Source organism: Anomaloglossus baeobatrachus, chromosome 2, assembly GCF_048569485.1.
Source record: "Anomaloglossus baeobatrachus isolate aAnoBae1 chromosome 2, aAnoBae1.hap1, whole genome shotgun sequence".
NCBI classification, from domain to species: Eukaryota; Metazoa; Chordata; class Amphibia; order Anura; family Aromobatidae; genus Anomaloglossus; species Anomaloglossus baeobatrachus.
In genome coordinates this window covers 479,560,333-479,580,844 of record NC_134354.1, presented here as the reverse complement: position 1 = coordinate 479,580,844, position 20,512 = coordinate 479,560,333, and the positions used below count along the sequence as shown (strand labels likewise).

At 48.0% G+C, this 20,512-nt stretch overlaps 1 protein-coding gene across 2 annotated transcripts in view; it reads left to right on the top strand.

Annotated features, from left to right (window-relative positions):
* Positions 1-20,512, top strand: part of AFF3 (ALF transcription elongation factor 3) — a 731,240-nt gene that overhangs the window by 480,376 nt on the left and 230,352 nt on the right. For both annotated transcript variants that reach the window (XM_075336411.1, XM_075336412.1), the window contains exon 6: positions 7,527-7,578. In XM_075336411.1, coding sequence (XP_075192526.1) covers positions 7,527-7,578 — 52 coding nt within the window. The remainder of the gene's footprint in view (positions 1-7,526; positions 7,579-20,512) is intronic.

Sequence of the window (20,512 nt, the reverse complement as noted above, 5' to 3'; positions counted from 1 at the left end):
GACTGACGGTTCGTGTGTCCGTAACCAGGGGAGTCCCAGCAGGATTTGATGTGACATGTGTGGGAGGACGTAGAGAGCGATGTTCTCGGTGTGCAGGGCACCGATACGCAGTTCCACCGGCTTGGTGATCCACGAGATGGTGTCAGAGAGGGGTCTCCCATCCACAGATGCAATCACGAGGGGTTTGTCGAGTGGAGTAACAGGCACCTGGTACTTGTCCACCGTGGCCTGCTGGATGAAATTGCCTGCTGCCCCGGAATCGAGGTACGCCTCGGCCGTGAACCGCGTCTCTCCCGTTGTCACTTGAACAGTCCACGTAACCGGGTCTGAGAGAGTCCCAGCACCTAGGGTGGCCTCTCCTACCAACCCTAGGCTTTGGAGTTTCCCGGCCTCTCTGGACAGGAGCATAGAAGGTGTGTGCCCTCTCCGCAGTAGAAGCAGAGGCCCTTGGCGAGCCGTTCTGCTCGGCGTTGTTCAGACTGCCGCACACGGTCGATCTGCATGGGCTCGTGGACGGAGACACCAGATGCCGTTGACTGAAGTACGGCGGGCTTCTGCGGAGGAGAGGAATGCCGTATCGGACGTCTCTCACGGGACACCTCTTTGGATCGTTCCTGAAAGCGGATGTCCACTCGAGTTGCTAGCGCAATCAGGGCATCCAGGGTAGACGGCACGTCACGACCAGCCAGTTCGTCTTTAATTCGACCCGAGAGACCTTCCCAGAAGGCGGCGGTTAGAGCCTCATTGTTCCACCCGAGTTCCGAAGCCAAGGTGCGAAAACGGATGGCATATTGACCCACCGTCAGAGTCCCCTGACGTAACCGGAGGAGAGATGAGGCAGACGCGGAGGCGCGTCCGGGCTCATCAAAGGTGCCACGAAATGCCTGCAGGAACTCCTGGATGTTAGTGGTCACAGGGTCCTCCTTCTCCCACAAGGGGTTCATCCACGCCAGTGCCTCACCCTCTAGATGGGACATCATGAACGCGACCTTGGCTTGGTCGGAGGCAAACAAATGCGGCAGTTGCGTGAAATGGAGGGAGCATTGGTTTATGAATCCCCTGTAGGTCTTAGGATCTCCGGCGTACCGGGGTGGTGAGGCCAGACGAAGCCTGGAAGCATCCGAGGAGGCTGCCACGGGAGCTGGGGCCGTGGATCGTCCAGTGGAAGCTCGAGATGCCGAAGATGTAACCGACGCTTGTAGCGTGTTCAGGCGGGCGTCCACAGAAGACATAAACTTCAGTATACGGGTCTGGGTCTCACGCTGGCGTGTGAGTTCCTCCTGCAAGGCCGCTAGTGCTTCGGCGGGATCCATGGCCTGTTCTTACTGTTAGGGCCAGGTGGACGGGCAGACCCAGGAGGTGGATCCACTGGGCCGAACTCCTCACTGAAGGCAAGGGGTCCGGTAGCCGGAGCACTAGAGGTAGCAGGATAGTCCGTGCAAAATAGTAGAATGTAGAAGTCCCTGGGACCACGGAGTCACAGATGGTAGTCCGGGTGACGGAGCTCAGGTTCGGAGGCCAAGATGTTGTCAGGCGGAGTCCGGAACCGATGGAGCGAGAGGACGGGTCACCACAGGGATCACAGATGGTACGGACTGACGGGATGGCAGATGGTCAGCGTGCAGGGTTCGGGAATCGGCAGGACCGGATGGCGAGGCAGGAGCGGCTCTAGAAGAGAGAGAGGTGAGTATATCACAGGGACAAGGAGACCTGACTCCTAGCTTAGGAAACACGAAGAACAGGCCCCGCCCACTTGGACATTAAATCCCTTTATACCCTGTACCTGTGTGTTCAATATCCTGTCTGTGGACGCTGGCCCTTTAAGAAAGGGTCAATGACCGCGCACGCGCCCTAATGCGCATGCGCGAGGCCCGGGTGCCAGAAGCCAGGGCAGGGAGCGGCGAACAGGAGGCAGGGGAGCCGGGCCGGAGCGAAGCTGACAGCGGACACTGGGAGCGGGGACCGGGACGCCTGGGGATCCTAGGTGAGGAGGCCTGGAGGCTGTGGAGCGGTGGACGCCAGACAGAGGAGCCGGGGAGCGCGCCAGGGAAGCCGGGGAGCGTGGCAGGGGAGCCGGGGAGCTGGACAGGGGACCCGGAGAGCGCGCCAGGGAAGCCGGGGAGCGTGGCAGGGGAGCCGGGGAGCTGGACAGGGGACCCGGAGAGCGTGACAGCAGTGAAATCGTGGACATATTGTTCCATTTGTACACAGCCACAAACCTGGCACTGATTGTCCACAATTTCACTGCAACCACAGATCTGCCGCAGATTTATCTCTGTGTGTGACAGGGCCTTTACAGTGCAATCCATAGTGCTCCGGTGAAGATTGTGTTGTTCCCTGCTGCCATTGGTGATAACTTTCTCTGTACATTGTGTATAGGCAGAAAACTGCAAATCTGTTGGTGGGGGATGGGTTATACAGAGCTCTTGAATACAGGGAACTATTAAGCAGTAGATTTACAGTTTCTCCCACTTATCAGGCACTCAGTGAGGTCTGTGTGTAGGCAGGGTTCTGCTGTGTTCACTTACTTTAATGTACAGCTCTCTCTGTGTGGCGCTGGCAAATCATTCAACTAAAATAAGGCACTGGCAGAGGCGGTCCGCTGCACCGGCCACAATCGTAAAGGGGTCCACATGCCTGCAGGCCGCAAGAAGTAACCTCAGGGGCCGCATGTTTGAGACCCCTGATTTAAGGGCTTATTCAAATTAGCAGAAAATACGGACATATACTGTCCAAGTAAAGATCAAACAACACACTAATTATTTTATTCAATAGTGCTGTTCATATTACAGTTTTTTCACATGGACTGAGTGTCTGTGTGAAAATCACAGCACTCTCTTCTGCTCAGATAAGACTTGTCCATTCAAGTTTATGGGTGTGTAAAAAAAATTGGATGCCATACAGGTCATCTGTCTAATATCCATTTTTGCAGCTACATTGCCATTTTTAACCCTAGAACGCATACATGGGGCCTCGCAGGCCTGCTAGGTTACTTGTTTTCTATTGTAGATTTCTATGGTTGCGCGTTCTAGGATTAACCTAGCAAATTATGTTTGATTGTGTACATTTTAAACTGCTGATGTATAAATATGAATGTAACAAGGAAGTAATAAAATTGACCCATGGATGACAATAAGGCTGAAAATTATCCGAGTTTTCTGAATGAAATGTGATTGATTATCTGTCCCCAGCCTAAAGCCAGCTTTACATGTTGCAATTTCTCATACGATATCGTATGTGATTTGCAACCCCCCCATCGTATGTGCGGCACGTTCAATTTGTTGAACGTGCCGCACAAACAATTAACCCCCGTCACACGTACTTACCTTCCTTACGACCTCGATGTGGGCGGCGAACGTCCACTTCCTGGAGTGGGAGGGACGTTCGGCGTCACATCGACGTCACGAGGCAGCCGGCCAATAGATGCGGAGGGGCGGAGCTGAGTGGGACATAAACATCCCGCCCACCTCCGTCCTTCCGCATTACCTGCCGGGAGCCGCAGGACGCAGGTAAGATCTGTTCATCGTTCCCGGGGTGTCACACACTGCGATGTGTGCTACCCCGGGTACGATGAACAATCTGACATTCAATCCATGAGGAATGAACGACGTGCGTGCGATGAACGTTTTACCGTTCAATCGCACGTACCTGTCACACACTGCAATGTACCTTACGATGCCGGATGTGCGTCACTTACGACGTGACCCCGCCGACACATCATAAGATACATTGCAGCGTGTAAAGCCAGCTTTAGCCCTCAATCCTACTAGCATATAAATAATCGCTCCAATAGCTATCCTGAAAAGTAGCATAAATGTCATGTGTATGTTATTGCATATGTCATGCACATGCTATGCGAGTATGCGATTTTTTTTTTTTTTCTCTCACCATTCCGAGGTTAAAAAAGATAAAGGCCCTTTAGTGACATCATGTTCATATGACCATGATGTTACCAAAGGTCTTTTAACTGCAGAAGTCTATGGGAACTGAAGAGGAGACAGGCTTGTTATGCAGAGTTGGTATTAGGTGTTAGGTGAGGCAAACTGGGCAATTATTCAGGGCCCCCTTTCTCTTGGGGGTACCCATCGTTTCTATTCTGAGGTTAAGACTGCTTAAGGACCTTTGATGATGTTAGTCATGTTACCATGATGTCACCAAAGGTCCTTTAACTGCAGGAAACTAGAGGATCTGAAGAGTAGATAGGCTGGTATATACCATATGTGCAGTGTGTGTATATTTACATGTGTGTATGATGACACGATATTTGAATATATAAACCTGTTTTTATATGTGATCAGGTATTGGACACAGTGTCATTGACCTCACATAGTTTCTGCTTTATATTCAACTGGCTGTAGTACCTGGGCATTGAACAGGATAGTAACTGTCTCTCTCCCAGTCTCTGTCTGTGTGTCGCTGTCTGTCTGTCTCTTTCCTTGTCTGTCTGGGTCTATGTCTCTGTCTGACTATTTCTATCTCTATCTGTATTTGTATCAGTCTATCTGTCTCCATCTTTGTGTCTGTCTGTCTCTCTCTATCTCTGTGTCTGTCTCTATGTGTGTTTCTGTCTGTCTCTTTCCCCATCTGTCTCTTTTCTGTCTGTCTTGGTCTGTCTCTTTCCCCGTCTGTCTCTTTCCCCGTCTGTCTCTTTCCAGGTCTGTCTCTTACCAGGTCTGTCTCTTTCCAGGTCTGTCTCTTTCCAGGTCTGTCTCTTTCCAGGTCTGTCTCTTTCCCGGTCTGTCTCTTTCCCCGTCTGTCTCGTTCCCCGTCTGTCTCTTTCCCCGTCTGTCTCTTTCCCCGTCTGTCTCTTTTCCCGTCTGTCTCTTTCTAGGTCTGTCTCTTTCCAGGTCTGTCTCTGTGGCCCTCTGTCTCTTTGCCCGTCTCTCTCTTTGCCCGTCTCTCTCTTTGCCCGGCTCTCACTTTGCCCATCTGTCTCTTTACCCGTCTGTCTCTTTACCCGTCTGTCTCTTTCCCCGTCTGTCTCTTTCCCCGTCTGTCTCTGTCTGTGTCTCTGTCTGTCTGTCTTTTTCTGTCTCTCTATCCATCTCTCCACTGACATATAACCTCACGCATAAGCTTCAACTAACAGTTTATTTTGTTCCTATAGCAAGCACTGACAGTTGCTATTAATAACCTATAGCTCCCACCTCCATTCAGTTTAATGGCGGCAGGATTTTAGAGATTAACTGTAAAGCACGGGGTTAAATTTTTCTGTCAAAACATAGTCTACGACGCTCCCTGGGTCACATGAGGCGTCTGTGAAAAATTTCGTGATTGTAAATGCGACGGTACGGATTCCTTTAGCGGACATACATACATACATACACTGAGCTTTATATATTAGATTTAATGCACATATGACATAGTACTACACTGACCTTTGTGTGTCAGGTTTTAAAATATTTTACTCTTTCATACAAACTGGCAATCTATGTGGTATGTGTCCATAAATACTATGTTTCCCCAAAAATAAGACACTGTCTTATATTATTTTTTACTTGAAAAATGTGCTAAGGCTTATTTTCATGGTAAATCTTCTTTGGGGGGGGGGCATGACTATGTTTTCTCCCAAGAGAAGGGAGATGCCCCCAGGAGAATTGCACGTACCAGACCCAGGAAGTCTGCATCACTCTCAGGTTCACCTGCGTTCCACAGAAGTCGCTCCCCCTGCTGGCCGGACGCAGTATCACTCGCTCAGAGTTAGTGAGAGTGGAGTGATACTAGGATCACGTGTGTGTATAAGAGCAGATTGTTACAGCGATCAGATGTGTGTGTGTGTGTGTGTGTGTGTGTGTGTGTGTGTGAGAGAGCAGAGTGTTACTGTCATTGAATGTCTGTGTGAGAGCGGAGGAATACTGGACCCAATCTGTGTGTGTGTCAGAGTGAAGAGCTACTGAACCTGACCTGTGTGTGGGTATGGTAGAGGAGAGGAACACTGGACCCGATCTGTGTGTGTGAGCATGTGTGAGCGAAGGGCTACTGAACCCGTTGTGTGTGTGTCAGAGTGAAGGCCTACTGGACCTGATCTGTGTGTGTGTGTTTGTGTGTGTGTGTGTGTGTGTGTGTGTGTCTGAGTGAGAGAGATAGTTGAGGGATACAGGACCCAATCTGTGTGTGTCTGTGTGAGAGAGGGTGGAGGGATACAGGACCTGATCTGCGTGTGTGAGAGTGGAGGGATACTGGACCCGATGTGTGGGTGTGAGAGAGGTGGGATACAGGATCCGATCTGCATGTGTGAGAGTGGAGGGATACTGGACCCGATGTGTCCAATAACCATGGACCTTCCCAGCCTGATAATATCAGCCCACAGTTGTCTGCTTTACCTTTGCTGGAGAATGGAAGAGGGAGATCACAGAACTGAGCAGGAACGGATTTGTTTCTTTTTTGCACCCAATGAATTGATGTTCGCAACTAGATAAAGGACTTAAGGCTGCTTTGCATGTCGATTTCTCGTGTGATCGCATTTGCGATCGCACCCGCCCCCATCGTTTCTGCGGCAAGGGCAATTTCTTGCCCGTGTCGCACAATGTTGTAACCCCCCGTCACACGTACTTACCTTCCAAACAACCAAGCTGTGGGCGGCGAACATCCACTTCCTGAAGGGGGAGGGATGTTCGGCGTCACAGCGACGTCACACAGCGGCCGGCCAATAGAAGCGGAGGGGCGGAGATGAGCGGGACGTAAACATCCCGCCCACCTCCTTCCTTCAGCATTGCCGGCGGGATGCAGGTAAGCTGTGTTCATCGTTCCTGGGGTGTCACACGGAGCGATGTGTGCTGTCTTGGGAACAATGAATAACAGGACGTGCGATTTTTTGAAAATGAGCGACGTGTCAGCGATTAACGAGAAGGTGAGTATTTCTGCTCGTTCATAGCGGTCACACGCTACGATATCACTAGCGATGCCGGATGTGCGTCACTTACGACGTGACCCCACCCACATCTCGTTAGTTATATCGTAGCGTGTAACGCCCGTTTTTCACTTTATTGTAAAATATAGAAGGTCATTTTTAATGGTCTATCTAAATAGTTGCTTTGTTTGTATTTAGAAACAGAATGAAACATTACATTCTGTGTAAAGGTGTACATAGCCTTTAAATACCAACTTACAATATGCGTATAATATTATTTACATTCTTTAATTATAGAATTAATTGAATGACAAGAGTTTCTATTTACTTATAAGGATAATAGAAACTACAAAGCTGTTTGTAAAATTAATTCAGCCTTTCTCATTCTACAGTACTTAAATGCTGTTTGATCTGTAATATCCTGCCCAGAAGCCACTTTAGGTCTTGGATTTGTTTCCTCAGGTAATTATAATTTGTCAAACACCAACAAGGATTGTGCTGCGACTGTAATAATATACTAATTAGCCTAACTCTGCTGTCCTATAGTATTTGTATAATGAAGCTAACAGTCTGACACCATTGCTAACATAATTGCTGGTTACTTGTTACGATTCTTCACACTGAATAAAGCCTATTTAACGATCTGTAATATTTTTTTTTACTTTGTCATTTATAGAACATTAGAAGATGACTTGAAGCTAAGCAGTGACGAGGAGGACTGTATTCAGGTAACATAAATCACTTCTTTGTAATTATGCATCATTGTTCTTGATCTACAATTATGGAATTGCATCACATCCTTTATGCCACAGGAAGGATACAGGTTGCAATTTGCATTGGACCTTTTGTGTAATCAAGTGAAGTGAGGAAGAAAGAATTATTCCATTTGTTATATCATTACTAAGTAATTGATACAGTTTTACCAGTATATTTTGATCTAGGACAGCGCTTTTTCATATGCCGTAATAGGGTATATAAAGCGTTCCCTTTAGACTGTGCGGTCACTTATAAAGCATCACTGATCAGCGCAACTTAAAGGCTGCACACCGCATAAGGTCTGGGACAATGTCAGAGTATGGGGGTAAACTAAACATTTTCCCAAGGCCCCATCATCAAAAGGACCCCCGGCCTTTAGGGCATGTGCACACGCTGCAGATTTGGTGCAGAAATTTCTACATCAAGTCTGCACCTTCTGGCAGAAAAACGCACAAAAAAACTCCTGCGTTTTTGGGGTGTTTTTTTTCCAATACGTTTTTTTTGTGAAGACAATGGCTGGAAAGGCTAAAAAACACAAGAAAAAAAATGCCCCAATAATTGATATGCTGCAGATTTTTTCTGCACCACACCTGCAAGAAAAAAAAGCAACCTGCTCACAGCACTTCAGAAATCTTCAGGATTGGCATGCAGATTGTGGTACAGATTTCTCAAAAAAAGTATAAAGAAAACACTGTGTTCACAGGACCTTAGAAGCCAGAAACGGCACTGAAAGACTAAAGGGCCATTTACACGCTGCAACATCGCTAACGATATATCGTTGGGGTCATGGTGCTTGTGACGCACATCCAGCCTTGTTAGCGACATCGCAGCATGTAACACCTATGAGCGACCTTAAACGATCGTAAAAGAGGCAAAAATCGTTGGTCTGTGACACGTCATTCATTTACCAAAAATCGTTGTCTGGTCAGTAGTGAGGTTGTTTGTTTGTTCCTGCGGCATCACACATCGCTATGTGTGACACCGCAGGAGCGACGAACATCTCCTTACCTGCGTCCACGGCAATGAGGAAGGAAGGAGGTGGGCGGCATGTTCAGGCCGCTCATTTCCGCCCCTCCTCTGCTATTGGGCGGCCGCTTTGTGACGCCGCAGTGACGTCGCTATGATGCCGAACGCCACTCCCCGTTGAAGGAGGGATTGTTCGGTGGTCACAGCGTTGTCGCTGAAAAGGTATGTTCGTGTGACGCTGCCGTAGCGATAATGTTCGCTACGGCAGCGATCACCAAATGTCGCATGAACGACTGCTATCGTGCACAGTGCAGTTTTGTTTTAGGTGCGTTTTTGCAGTGACCACAAAGATGCAACATTCTTTCTTCATTTTTGCCAGAGTTTTTCACCCATGCAATGCAATTGAAAAAAATCAGCAACAAAAATGTGGCAAAAACGCGGTAAAACGCGCCAAAAAAAATGTGTTTTTTTTTATATATGTTTTTTACCGTGGGTGCGTTTTTGTGTGTTTTTTAGCGGCCAAAAACGCTGCATCTTTGTGGTCACAAAAAAAAGGCAACGTGCGCACATAGCCTTATAACTCATCTGTGTGTGATTGTTGTGTACTGATATATGTGTTACATACTGATAAAGAGCACCTGGCCTTGCAGTTAGGACAGTGATTCAAAAACATAAAAGAGGGAGTTCAAGTAAGCAGTAGTGATAAAACGAGCCCAAGTGATAGAGAGGGCAATTGGTCCCCAGGCATGAGCAGCAAATTGTATGTGGTAGGTGCTAACAGGCCCAGAAAGCAGTGTGTCCCATCTCGGTCAGCGCACAGTGTGGTCACAATGATCAGCAATAATGGATTGAAAGTGGTTTTATTATAGGTTTGCTTCTATTTACGGAAAGTTATTGGTGTTGACTAGCTGATCAATGGACATGACTTTACACAGCATATGGGTGGAACCTAAATATACCATGGATTTGGTTGTATTTTACAGAGGGGATGTGATGCCAGGTACTGTAGATACTACTGCAATGTCTGTGAAATGTGTCATGTGTGCAAGTTCTGAGGAACATGTGTATGTCATATACAGTGGGTAAAATAAGTATTGAACACTTCAATTCTCTAAGTAAATACATTTATAGAGGTGCTATTAACATGAATTTCTCTCCAAATGCTGGTAACAACCCATCTATTTAACTCAGGCAAATAAATTAAACCAATATTAGAAATAAATCAAACCGTAGATTAGATGTCCATACATTTAGTATAGTATAATAATGAGAAATTACTCAGGCAAAAAGTATTGAACACTTGAAGAAAGAGAGGTGCAAAAAGCCATGGAAAGTCATGACACTAACTGAAATGTATCAGTAATTAGTAAGTAATTATGCCACTTTGTGAAAAATAATATCAGCTGGTTCAACTAATGGCCTATAAAATGGTGTCTCATTATCTATCTCCTGATGGGTGCAATCAGTGAGCTGTCTCAAGACTTTTGCAATATACTGATGGCATTGTTACAGAAGAATTTTTCAAACTACTCAAGGTAAAGCACTGTTGGGGCCATGATCCAGAAGTGGAAGGAACATAATTTTGCTATAAACCAACCACGAACAGGTACTCCCTGCATGATTTCAGACAGAGAAGTGAAAAGAATTATCAGAAGAGTTGTCCAAGAGCCAAAGACTACGTATGGAAAGCTACAGAAAGACCTGGAATCAGCAGATACAATTGTTTCAAAGTAAGCAATCAACCTCCATGGGCCTGTATGCATGCTCACCTTGCAAGTCTTCATTACTAAACATATTCAACACATTTAAATAAGCCTGTGAAATACTGGGAGTATATAGTCTGGTCAAATGAGATCAAAATTGAACTCTTTGGCTGCCATAATACACACCAAATTTGGAGGCCAAAAGGTACTGCCTATCACCCCAAAAACACCATACCAACAGTGAAGTTTGGAGGTGGGAACATCATGTTGTGGGGCTGGTTTTCAGCATACGACACTGACAAACCTCATATAATTGAAAGAAGGATAAATGAACAAATTGTCACGGTTCCACCTCCCCGTCCACATGGCTCAGGGGTGGAGCCTTCTTCTGAGCCTCACTTCCGGAGCTTGGATTCTTTAAAAACTGACATCTCCAGTGAACCAGCGCCGGCAATAAGCTTAGCGCTGCTTTGCCTGTGATTGCTGGTCCTGTAAGTGTTATCCTGATCTGTCTGTGCCTGTGCCCCCATGCCCTGTCTGTGTTCCATCCCCTAGTCGTCCCCCATTCCTCTGTCCCCTCGCCTACCTCCCCACTCGGTTGCTTCCTCTGGTACTGACCTCGGCCTGACCTCGACTCCACTTCTACACTTTCCTCCGGTTCCCCTTCTGCCCCTACTGTGTTTGACCCAGCCTGCCTGACCATTCCTTGCACGCCCTGCATCTCTGCTCGCAGCTGTGCTGTGAGGCAGTGTACGAGCACACATTGTGTATCTACTTCCTGGTTCTTGTTGCTCCGTGTAGTGTCTTCTGCTGCAGTGCTCCGGCTCCCCCTGGTGGCAGCTTGACACAAATACAGGACACATTCTTGATAAAAATTGTTGCCATCTTCTAGGATGTTAAAGATGAAATGACAATGATCCCAAACACACAGCCAAGCTGTCACAATGTGACTGTAGGATAGGTAGGGGTAAGGGGCTTCTATACTGTTCCTCATACTAGGGGACCCTAGGCTATCCCTGGATTCCAATGCCTCACTATTCTCCTGACCACAACTAAAATGTGTCCCCCCCCCAGGGAAGGAAGGGGCAGGAGTGTGATAGCAACACAGATAAAGACAGTAACCAAAATAAAGAGCAAGAAGGATTTTGCGTGCTGAAGAAAAGATACTGTATCAAAATGACCCAAAACATCATTCCTGCATGAAAAGCATTCTTTATTGATACAAAAATATATGTAAAAGGCTAAGTCATCATAAATATACAAAAAGTATTATCAGGGTAAAAGAGGATATAGAAAAACAAGGCACAGCATCCTTAATGATAAAAGACCTATTGCCAATTAGAACTAATGGGTGAGCAACTGAATCATTATGACCATGGGTGCCTAAAAATAAGGGTGATAGTCACTAGGGCTATGTGAATAATATCCAGTAAACTATTGCTACCAATACAAGGCAGTCACACAGCCACCAAAAAACAAACAGCCAAAAAGTTAATGAAACTCACCCATGAGTAAGTGGTCGGTCACAGCCAGTCTATATGAAGGTATCCCTACGCATCTCGCTGATGCTTCCTAAGGGGAAGGATAGTATGTGCTGTCCGGAACCTGTGGCAGTATTGCATAAGATTGTGTTTGAGATTTTTACATCCTACCGCCGTTGTCTGCAGGTGCTGAGGATTAGATGTCAGCGTGGGCGCCGCCATGTATGGCGCATGCGTCCGCGTCATCTCCGTCACTCCCGTCACTTCCGCCGCTCCAGCGCCGATGCAAAACATTACATCAGCACTTGGGGAAGCCATCAGGGGCAGGGATGAATGGAGAGAGGCGGGCACATGCGCACTGGTGGGCACACGGTCTAGTAAATATGCTGGCAGAGTAGAAGTTGTATCCGTGTTTAAAAAGTATGTATTTAAATGTACAGGGATTTTTTTAAGCCACTGCCCCTGATTTTTATGTGAAACTCTATTTTTCTAGGTTACTCATTGAAAAAAATCGAGGGAAACTACATTTTTGATAAACATAAAATATCTCCATAGGACGTTAATCCAAATCATTCATCATAATCAGTCGTATATATCCTCAGATAAAGACAGACAGGGAGAAAAACAAAACTCCGACACACTGCAAACTCACAGGAACAAACAGTAAAAAACAGGAGAAATGCAAGAGACGTAAGGCAGCAACAAAAGGACAACATGGGTTAACACCACAATTGCTCACAGCATTGAAATAGTACAGCCACTAGTAAATCTGGATCACAACACCTCCCCAAATTAGTATAGAAAAGCTATAGCTGGGAGCCAGCGTTCAGCCAGCATACAGTATATTGCAAATATGACTGGTTCCCCCACAGCACGTGGGTTTCCGAGCATGAACCACCTTTTTAAGGTCATGCCACAGAATCTCAATCAGATTAAGGTCAGGACTTTGATTAGGCGACTCCAAAGTCTTAATTTTGTTTTTATTAATTAACTCGGAGGTGGACTTGCTGGTGTGTTTTGGATCACTGCTACTCCTAAAGGTTCACCACTGTTTGATGTTTCCACAATTTGTGGATAATGACTCTCACTGTTGTTGGCTGGAGTACCAAAGGTTTACAAAGGGCTTTAAAACGTTTTCCAGACTGATAGATTTCAATTAGTTTGTTTCTCTTTTTCATGATGTCTAGCTTTTGAGGATCTTTTGGTCTACTTCACTTTGTCAGGCAGGTCCTTTTTTTAATAGTTAGGGGGGGCAATCACTTTTTCATACAGGGCCCTGTGGGTTTTGATGTTTTTTTCCCTCAATAATAAAAACCTTCATTTATAAACTGCATTTTATGTTTACTTGTGTTATCTTTGTCTCATATTTCAATTTGTTTGGTGATCTGAAACATTTAAGTGTGACAATCATGCAAAAGAATAAGAAATCAGGAAGGAATTATTTCACACCAAAGTACTTCAGGTTCTGGCAATGGAATATGAGAATATCTCAATCAGAGCTCCACTCCCTACTCCTCTGTAAAAGAGCGCCGCTTAACGCATGGACTCTCAAAGTGCTTCCTTATAGTGAGAGGTGGCTCAGAAGCTCTAAAAAGGTCTGGTGGATGAACCTTTTGTACGATTAAAAGGGGAAGAGGGAGCCCACTCTATTACTAAAAGCAGAGGAGCAGTGTCAGACTGTGCACCAGGCTAGATAGCGCTGTCCCGTTCTACTTCTCCCACAAGCAGCATGTCTCTGAGTCCCACGTGCACATAGGTAAGAGAGGGGGAAGAAGGTGAGATGGATATGACTATTAACTATAATAGTCTGGCTATTGAAGGTACGAAAAAAACCTAGCCCTTGACAGCCACAGTACCTGTTCGTTTACAACTACTGCAGGCTGATGTTGCTCATCATGACACACGAATGTCACAAATTGAAGATGATTTTGCAAGTGCTGGTAAAATATATCTTTGTACCGTGTTAGCCAATAGAGATAAAAAAAAGTTTGTTTAAAAGAACTGAGAGTCCTCATCTTTTCAGTTAGCCATTAAAAGGTATCAACTACTGAGGAATCTCAGTTCTTTTAAACAAACTTTTTGCAAGTGCTGACACTCAGCTAACTGCTCTGCAGACTTGAAAGACTGCATGGAAAATCTGGAATACAGGTCATAGCACAATAATCTATGTATGACAGACCGACCTCCCTGAATATATTGAATCTCAAAGAATGAAATGCTTTCTGTGAATTTTTAAATAAAAGGTTTTTCTCTGTGTTTTGTGTTTATTTTTTTTAGTTACACAAATAGTAATGGGGGGGGGGTTTATAGGCCGCTACCCATTACTAACCTCGAGCTTGATGACAGCTGTGTTCTTTTTGACAAATTGCAGCTGTCATTATATTACCCTGATTGCCACTACTCCTGTGCAATCGGGATGAGCTGGGTATGCACCAACATCGGTGCATCTAATGGATGCGCCAATTATGGGACAGCTGCAGGCTGCTATTTTTAGGCTGAGGAGGGTCTAATAACCATGCCCCAGCCTGTGACTACCAGCCCCCAGTTGTCTGCTTCATCTTGGCTGGGTATCAAAATTGAGGGGGACTCCCCATTTTTTTTTTTTTAATAATTTAAACAAAACCTTGTAGGGTCCACCGTATTTGGATACACATCCGGGGGCTGCAGCCTCAATTGTCTGCTTTATCTACGCTGGGGATCAAAATATGGGGGACGCTACTGATGTGCCCACGGGGTCTCTGGGGTTACTCGTCACCGGGCCGATGTCAGTTTGGGGATGTCACAGCAGCCTTGCCTGGTTTCATGACCCCGGCGGCAGGGCCGGATTATAGGCGGGGCAGTCGGGGCTTCAGCCCCGGGGCCCCCACCAAAAGAGCTTCCAAGGGGGCCCCCACCACCAGGGCCATACTTGCCACCCATCAGCAATTTTTTTTCTTTTCTTCACACCCGCTCCCCCTCCGTAAAGACAGTCTAAATCAGCTGTGTTTTGGGGAGGGGGGGGAGCACCTACATTTATTTGTATCTGCGTCTCTAAGACGCAAAAACAAACTGCGGGCGCAGGACGCTGATTGACCTCGGAAGTACCATCGCCTGTACTTCCGGGGTCAGAGGTGTGCCTGCTCCCTGCTCTGCTGCAGCGTCCAATGCTGCGGACGTCACAGCAGGATGCCACAGCAGGACGCCGCGGACATCACAGCAGGACGCCGCGGAGGAGAAGACCCACGCGCGCGGCCGCGGAGGAGAAGACCCACGCGCGCGGCCGCGGAGGAGAAGACCCACGCGCGCGGCCGCGGAGGAAAATACCCACGCGCGCGGCCAGGAGAGGAGACTAACCGGAGCAGGAGGATGGCTGCGGCACAGGAACAGCAGCAGGAGGATGGCGGCCTATACCGGAGCAGCAGGAGGATGGCTGCCTATACCGGAGCAGCAGGAGGATGGCGGCCTATACCGGAGCAGCAGGAGGATGGCATCAGAGCAGGTAGGGGCAGAGCTGAAGAAAGATGTGTGGTGTGATGCAGAGCTGTGTGTGTGTGTGTGTGTGAGTGTGTGAGAAGCAGAGCTGTGTGTGTGTGTGTGTGTGTGTGTGAAGCAGAGCTGAAGAAAGATGTGTGGTGTGATGCAGAGCTGTGTGTGTGTGTGTGTGTGTGTGTGTGTGTGTGTGTGTGAAACAGAGCTGTGTGTGTGTGTGAGTGTGTGAGAAGCAGAGCTGTGTGTGTGTGTGAAGCAGAGCTGTGTGTGTGAGTGTGTGAGAAGCAGAGCTGTGTGTGTGAAGCAGAGCTGAAGAAAGATGTGTGGTGTGATGCAGAGCTGTGTGTGTGTGTGTGTGTGTGTAGCAGAGCTGTGTGTGTGTGTGAGAAGCAGAGCTGTGTGTGTGTGTGAAGCAGAGCTGAAGAAAGATGTGTGGTGTGATGCTGAGCTGTGTGTGTGTGAAGCAGAGCTGTGTGTGTGTGTGTGTGTGTGTGTGTGTGTGAAGCAGAGCCGTGTGTGTGTGAAGCAGAGCTGTGTGTGTGTGTGTGTGTGTGTGTGTGAAGCAGAGCTGAAGAAAGATGTGTGGTGTGAAGCAGAGCTGTGTGTGTGTGTGTGTGTGTGTGAAGCAGAGCTGTGTGTGTGAAGCAGAGCTGAAGAAAGATGTGTGGTGTGAAGCAGAGCTGTGTGTGTGTGTGTGTGTGTGTGTGTGAAGCAGAGCTGAAGAAAGATGTGTGGTGTGAAGCAGAGCTGTGTGTGTGTGTGTGTGTGTGTGTGAAGCAGAGCTGAAGAAAGATGTGTGGTGTGAAGCAGAGCTGTGTGTGTGTGTGTGTGTGTGTGAAGCAGAGCTGAAGAAAGATGTGTGTGTGTGTGAAGCAGAGCTGTGTGTGTGTGTGAAGTAGAGCTGTGTGTGTGAGAAGCAGGGCTGTGTGTGTGTGAAGCAGAGCTGAAGAAAGATGTGTGGTGTGAAGCAGAGCTGTGTGTGTGAGAAGCGGAGCTGTGTGTGTGTGTGTGTGTGTGTGTGTGTGTGAAGCAGAGCTGAAGAGAGATGTGTGGTGTGAAGCAGAGCTGTGTGTGTGTGTGTGAAGCAGAGCTGTGTGTGTGTGTGTGTGTGTGTGTGTGTGAAGCAGAGCTGTGTGTGTGAAGCAGAGCTGAAGAAAGATGTGTGGTGTGAAGCAGAGGTGTGTGTGTGTGTGTGAAGCAGAGCTGTGTGTGTGTATATATGAATCAGAGCAGTCTATGCGGCACCCCAGAACTATATGGGTCCCCCAGAGCGCTAAGCCACCCATCCCAGTAATGTGTACGCTCCCAGAGCTGTTTGCCACTCCAGTAACGTCTATGCCCCCCCCAGTAATGTCTATGCCCCCTGCCCCCTCCTGTAATGTATATATTGTAGGCCCCAGCCCCTCCTGTGATGTATATACAGCAGTGCTGTGTCAGTGTGCATGGTGTGCAGTCATGTCTGTTATTGATGGCCATCATGCAACACAGTCATATGTCCTGGAGGAGCTGAAAACAAGCGGGAGAGGTGAGTGAGGCTGCTTGTGACTTCTCCATATTAACACCTGTAATGCGTCTGTGTCTGCATGTATGTCAGTGTATATGACTGTGCATATATTTGTCTGTTTAAATGTATTTTTGTGAATTTGTCTTCAAATATGTATATGTATGTATGCCTGTATGTGTATGTGCGTGTCTGTGTGTGGATGGGGCCCACTGAGACTCAACCGGGGACCACAAAAACCTGGAGCCGTCCCTGGCTGCCTTAACATTGGGATCAATTAAAAATATGTGAGTAACTCTACTTTCTGTGTATAAGTGACGGCTGTGAGTGATCCTGGACTGTATCTGTATTGTACTGTGTGTATAAGTGAGGCTGTGAGTGATCCTGGACTGTATCTGTATTATACTGTCTGTATAAGTGACAGCTGTGAGTGATCCTGACTGTATCTGTATTGTACTGTGTATAAGTGACGGCTGTGAGTGATCCTGGACTGTATCTGTATTGTACTGTGTGTATAAGTGACGGCTGTGAGTGATCCTGGACTGTATCTGTATTATACTGTGTGTATAAGTGACAGCTGTGAGTGATCCTGGACTGTGTCTGTATTGTACTGTGTATAAGTGACGGCTGTGAGTGATCCTGGACTGTATCTGTATTGTAGTACTGTAAATCTGAATGTGGCAGAACAGGGTAAGATACATGTTCATTGGATTTATATCTAGTTCTACAGTTCGTGCTCTACTGTTATGGCTAAAAATGTTAACGTTTATGGGGCCCCTACCAGATTTTCTGCCCAGGGGCCCCCACCAACCTTAATCCGGCCCTGCCCGGCGGTGTCAATAAAGATGGGGATAGAGATGATGGGAATAGTTCATGACATGAATTATTCATGACGCGCCACCTGTGGTATGCGGCCAGTTATCAGCCACTGCTGCAGAGAGTCTCTCTCTTCTGGGGCAGATGGGTGTTGCAGCTCTCCACAAGTAGAATTAGGCCCCATGGAGGATGTTGGGTGCAGTAGTCGCCTATGACGCAGGGGCGCGATGATGGGAGTGCCAGCAATAATGGGACGACACAGAGGGTGCAGTTCAAGTTCTTTACTCACTGAAGTCACACTGCCTTTGGAGTGCCGTGTCCCGCCGTGATGGGCTCCAGATGATCCCGGACAGTTCAGAGGTCAAGGCCGGTATTTCCTTCTGTGTGTCCTTTTCAGTGGTCTTAACTCCACCCCAGCTCCTAGGCCATGGAACAGGTCACGGGTGCCTGCTGCACTCCCCGCGAACCCATGGGCTCCTTTCTGTCAGTGTCTTCCAACGTCTCTTCCTGAGTCCGACCTGACGCTTGCTGCGCCTGGAGCTAACTGCATGCTGTGTGAAATGGCTCCTCACTTCTCCTGCAGGTGCTCCGCCTCCTGGGTTGCTGAATTAGTGGGTCAGAGGTCCCATACTTCGTGATGGCTCTCGAGTTGTGTGTTGGATGTGTTGTGGTAGTTTACTGGCTATGAACTCATCTGTGTCCCAGATGAATACTGCACGCCGATTGGGGTGTAGTACCGTTGGCACCTGAAGCTGCAGGGGGGCCACACTACTACATTTTTTTAATTATTTATTTATGCAATCCACTTCGGGTACCCAGACAGTTAGTGTGAGGGCAACTAATCACCGATGCCATCTCAGAGGGTGGGGGGCGCAGTCTGACTGCAATCCTTCACAAACGCTGTCACAGAAAAAGCAGACCATGTTGTATGCACAGTTTGTGAGGCAAAGTACTGCGCTATAATCCTCTGTAGTGAGAAAGCATTGCAAGGGATTATAAAAGAAGCAGAAAATACACGCAGAAACCATTGACATGTGTAGCGCATCTGAAGCCATCAGGAGCTACAAGGTATTGCATCCTGTTAAAGATGTAGGGCCTACCCCCAGGGACCCGAAAGACCAGTGCCAGTAACAGCAAAACACATTCTAATCCCAGTTTTTCCTCATTCCCCAAAGACTGGTGACAGACTAAAGTTGGACCCAATGGATGGCCACCCAGGTGTGGAACCGATTCAGTCCACTAGACGACAACCAGGTGGGAGGGGTCAGACAGTCAGTTAGGGGTACTTCTCACATAGCGAGATCGCTGGCGAGATCGCTGCTGAGTCACGTTTTTTGTGACGCACCAGTGACCTCATTAGCGATCTCGCTGTGTGTGACACTGAGCAGCGATCTGGCCCTTGCTGTGAAATCGCTGCTCGTTACACACCGTGCTGGTTCATTTTTTGGACGTTGCTCTCCCGCTGTGACGCACACATCGCTGTGTTTGACAGCGAGAGAGCAACGATCTGAATGTGCAGGAAGCAGGGAGTCGGCTTCTGACAGCCTGCGGTAAGCTGTAACCAAGGTAAATATCGGGTAACCAAGCGTATCGCTTTGCTTGGTTACCCGATATTTACCTTGGTTACTAGGGTCCGCCGCTCTCAGGCTGCCAGTGCCGGCTCCCTGCTCCCTGCACACGTGGCCAGAGTACACATCGGGTAAATGAGCAAAGCGGTTTGCTTATTAACCCGATGTGTACTCTGGCTACGAGTGCAGGGAGCCAGCTCTAAGCGGTGTGCGCTGGTAACCAAGGTAAATATCGGGTAACCAAGCGTTTGGTTACCCGATATTTACCTTAGTTACCAAGCGCAGCATCGCTTCCACACGTCGCTGGTGCCTGGGGGCTGGTCACTGGTCGCTGTTGAGATCTGCCTGATTGACAGCTCAGCAGCGACCATGTTAGGCAACGCACCAGCGATCCTGACCAGGTCAGATCGCTGGTGGGATCGCTGGAGCGTGCTAAAGTGTGACGGTACCCTTAGAGTCTGTAAGTGGAAGTGAGAGGACACGGACATTACCGTACTGACGGGAGTGTGTGACGGTGACCTGAGGGCCCAGGCATGTGGTTGCCGGTGGAGTATGGTGGAGTGCTCCCGGAACCATAGCATTGACGGGGTACAGAATCCTAGGTCAGGCAAATGCTCCAGGCTGACCTGATAAAATCTACACAGTGAAGCTGGGGCCACACGGGGATTACTGTGATCCCCTCGCATGACACTCGGCTCATGCTGGCAGTACAGCAGAGCCGAGTGTCATGCTAGTGTCCCTGCGACTGAGGTCCGACTGTGCGTGCAGACCCCAGCTGTGGGGGGCGAGCCGGCACTGTGGAGGGGAGGGAGGGATTTATCTCCCTCTCTCCTCCGTAGCTGGCTATTGCCATTCTCGCCCTGCACTCGCGGTACACCGGTATACCGTGAGTGCAGTGCGATTTTTCTCTCGCCCAATACACTTGATGAGTGTGAGAGAAAGAGTCTTGCATTACAATCGCAGCATGCTGCGATTGTTGTCTCAGTCCGATTAGGGCTGAGAAAATAATCGCTCATGTGTACTGACATACAGGCTAATATTCGTCCGAGTGGAATGCAATTTTTTATCGCACTCCATTCGCACCGATTTTCATGCCGTGTGGCTTAGGCCTGAGGGGACCATCCAGGACCTCACTGACCGCAAAGTCTGGGGGCACCAGCAGTGACAGGAGAACTAGGGACCGGACCAGAACACTGACCCTACAGGGTTCAAACTGCCCACCGTACGGACTAAAGACTGAGAGACTGCAAGGAAGGGACCCCCAGACGCTCCAAGCCACGGGGACCCACCAACTAGAGAAGGGTGCAGGGTAAAGAAGCCACCAGGTCACCAAACTGGCACTGGGACTAAGGGGACCAGTGGTAAAGACCAGCCTTCCTCTGGGTATCAGCCATCAAAACGCT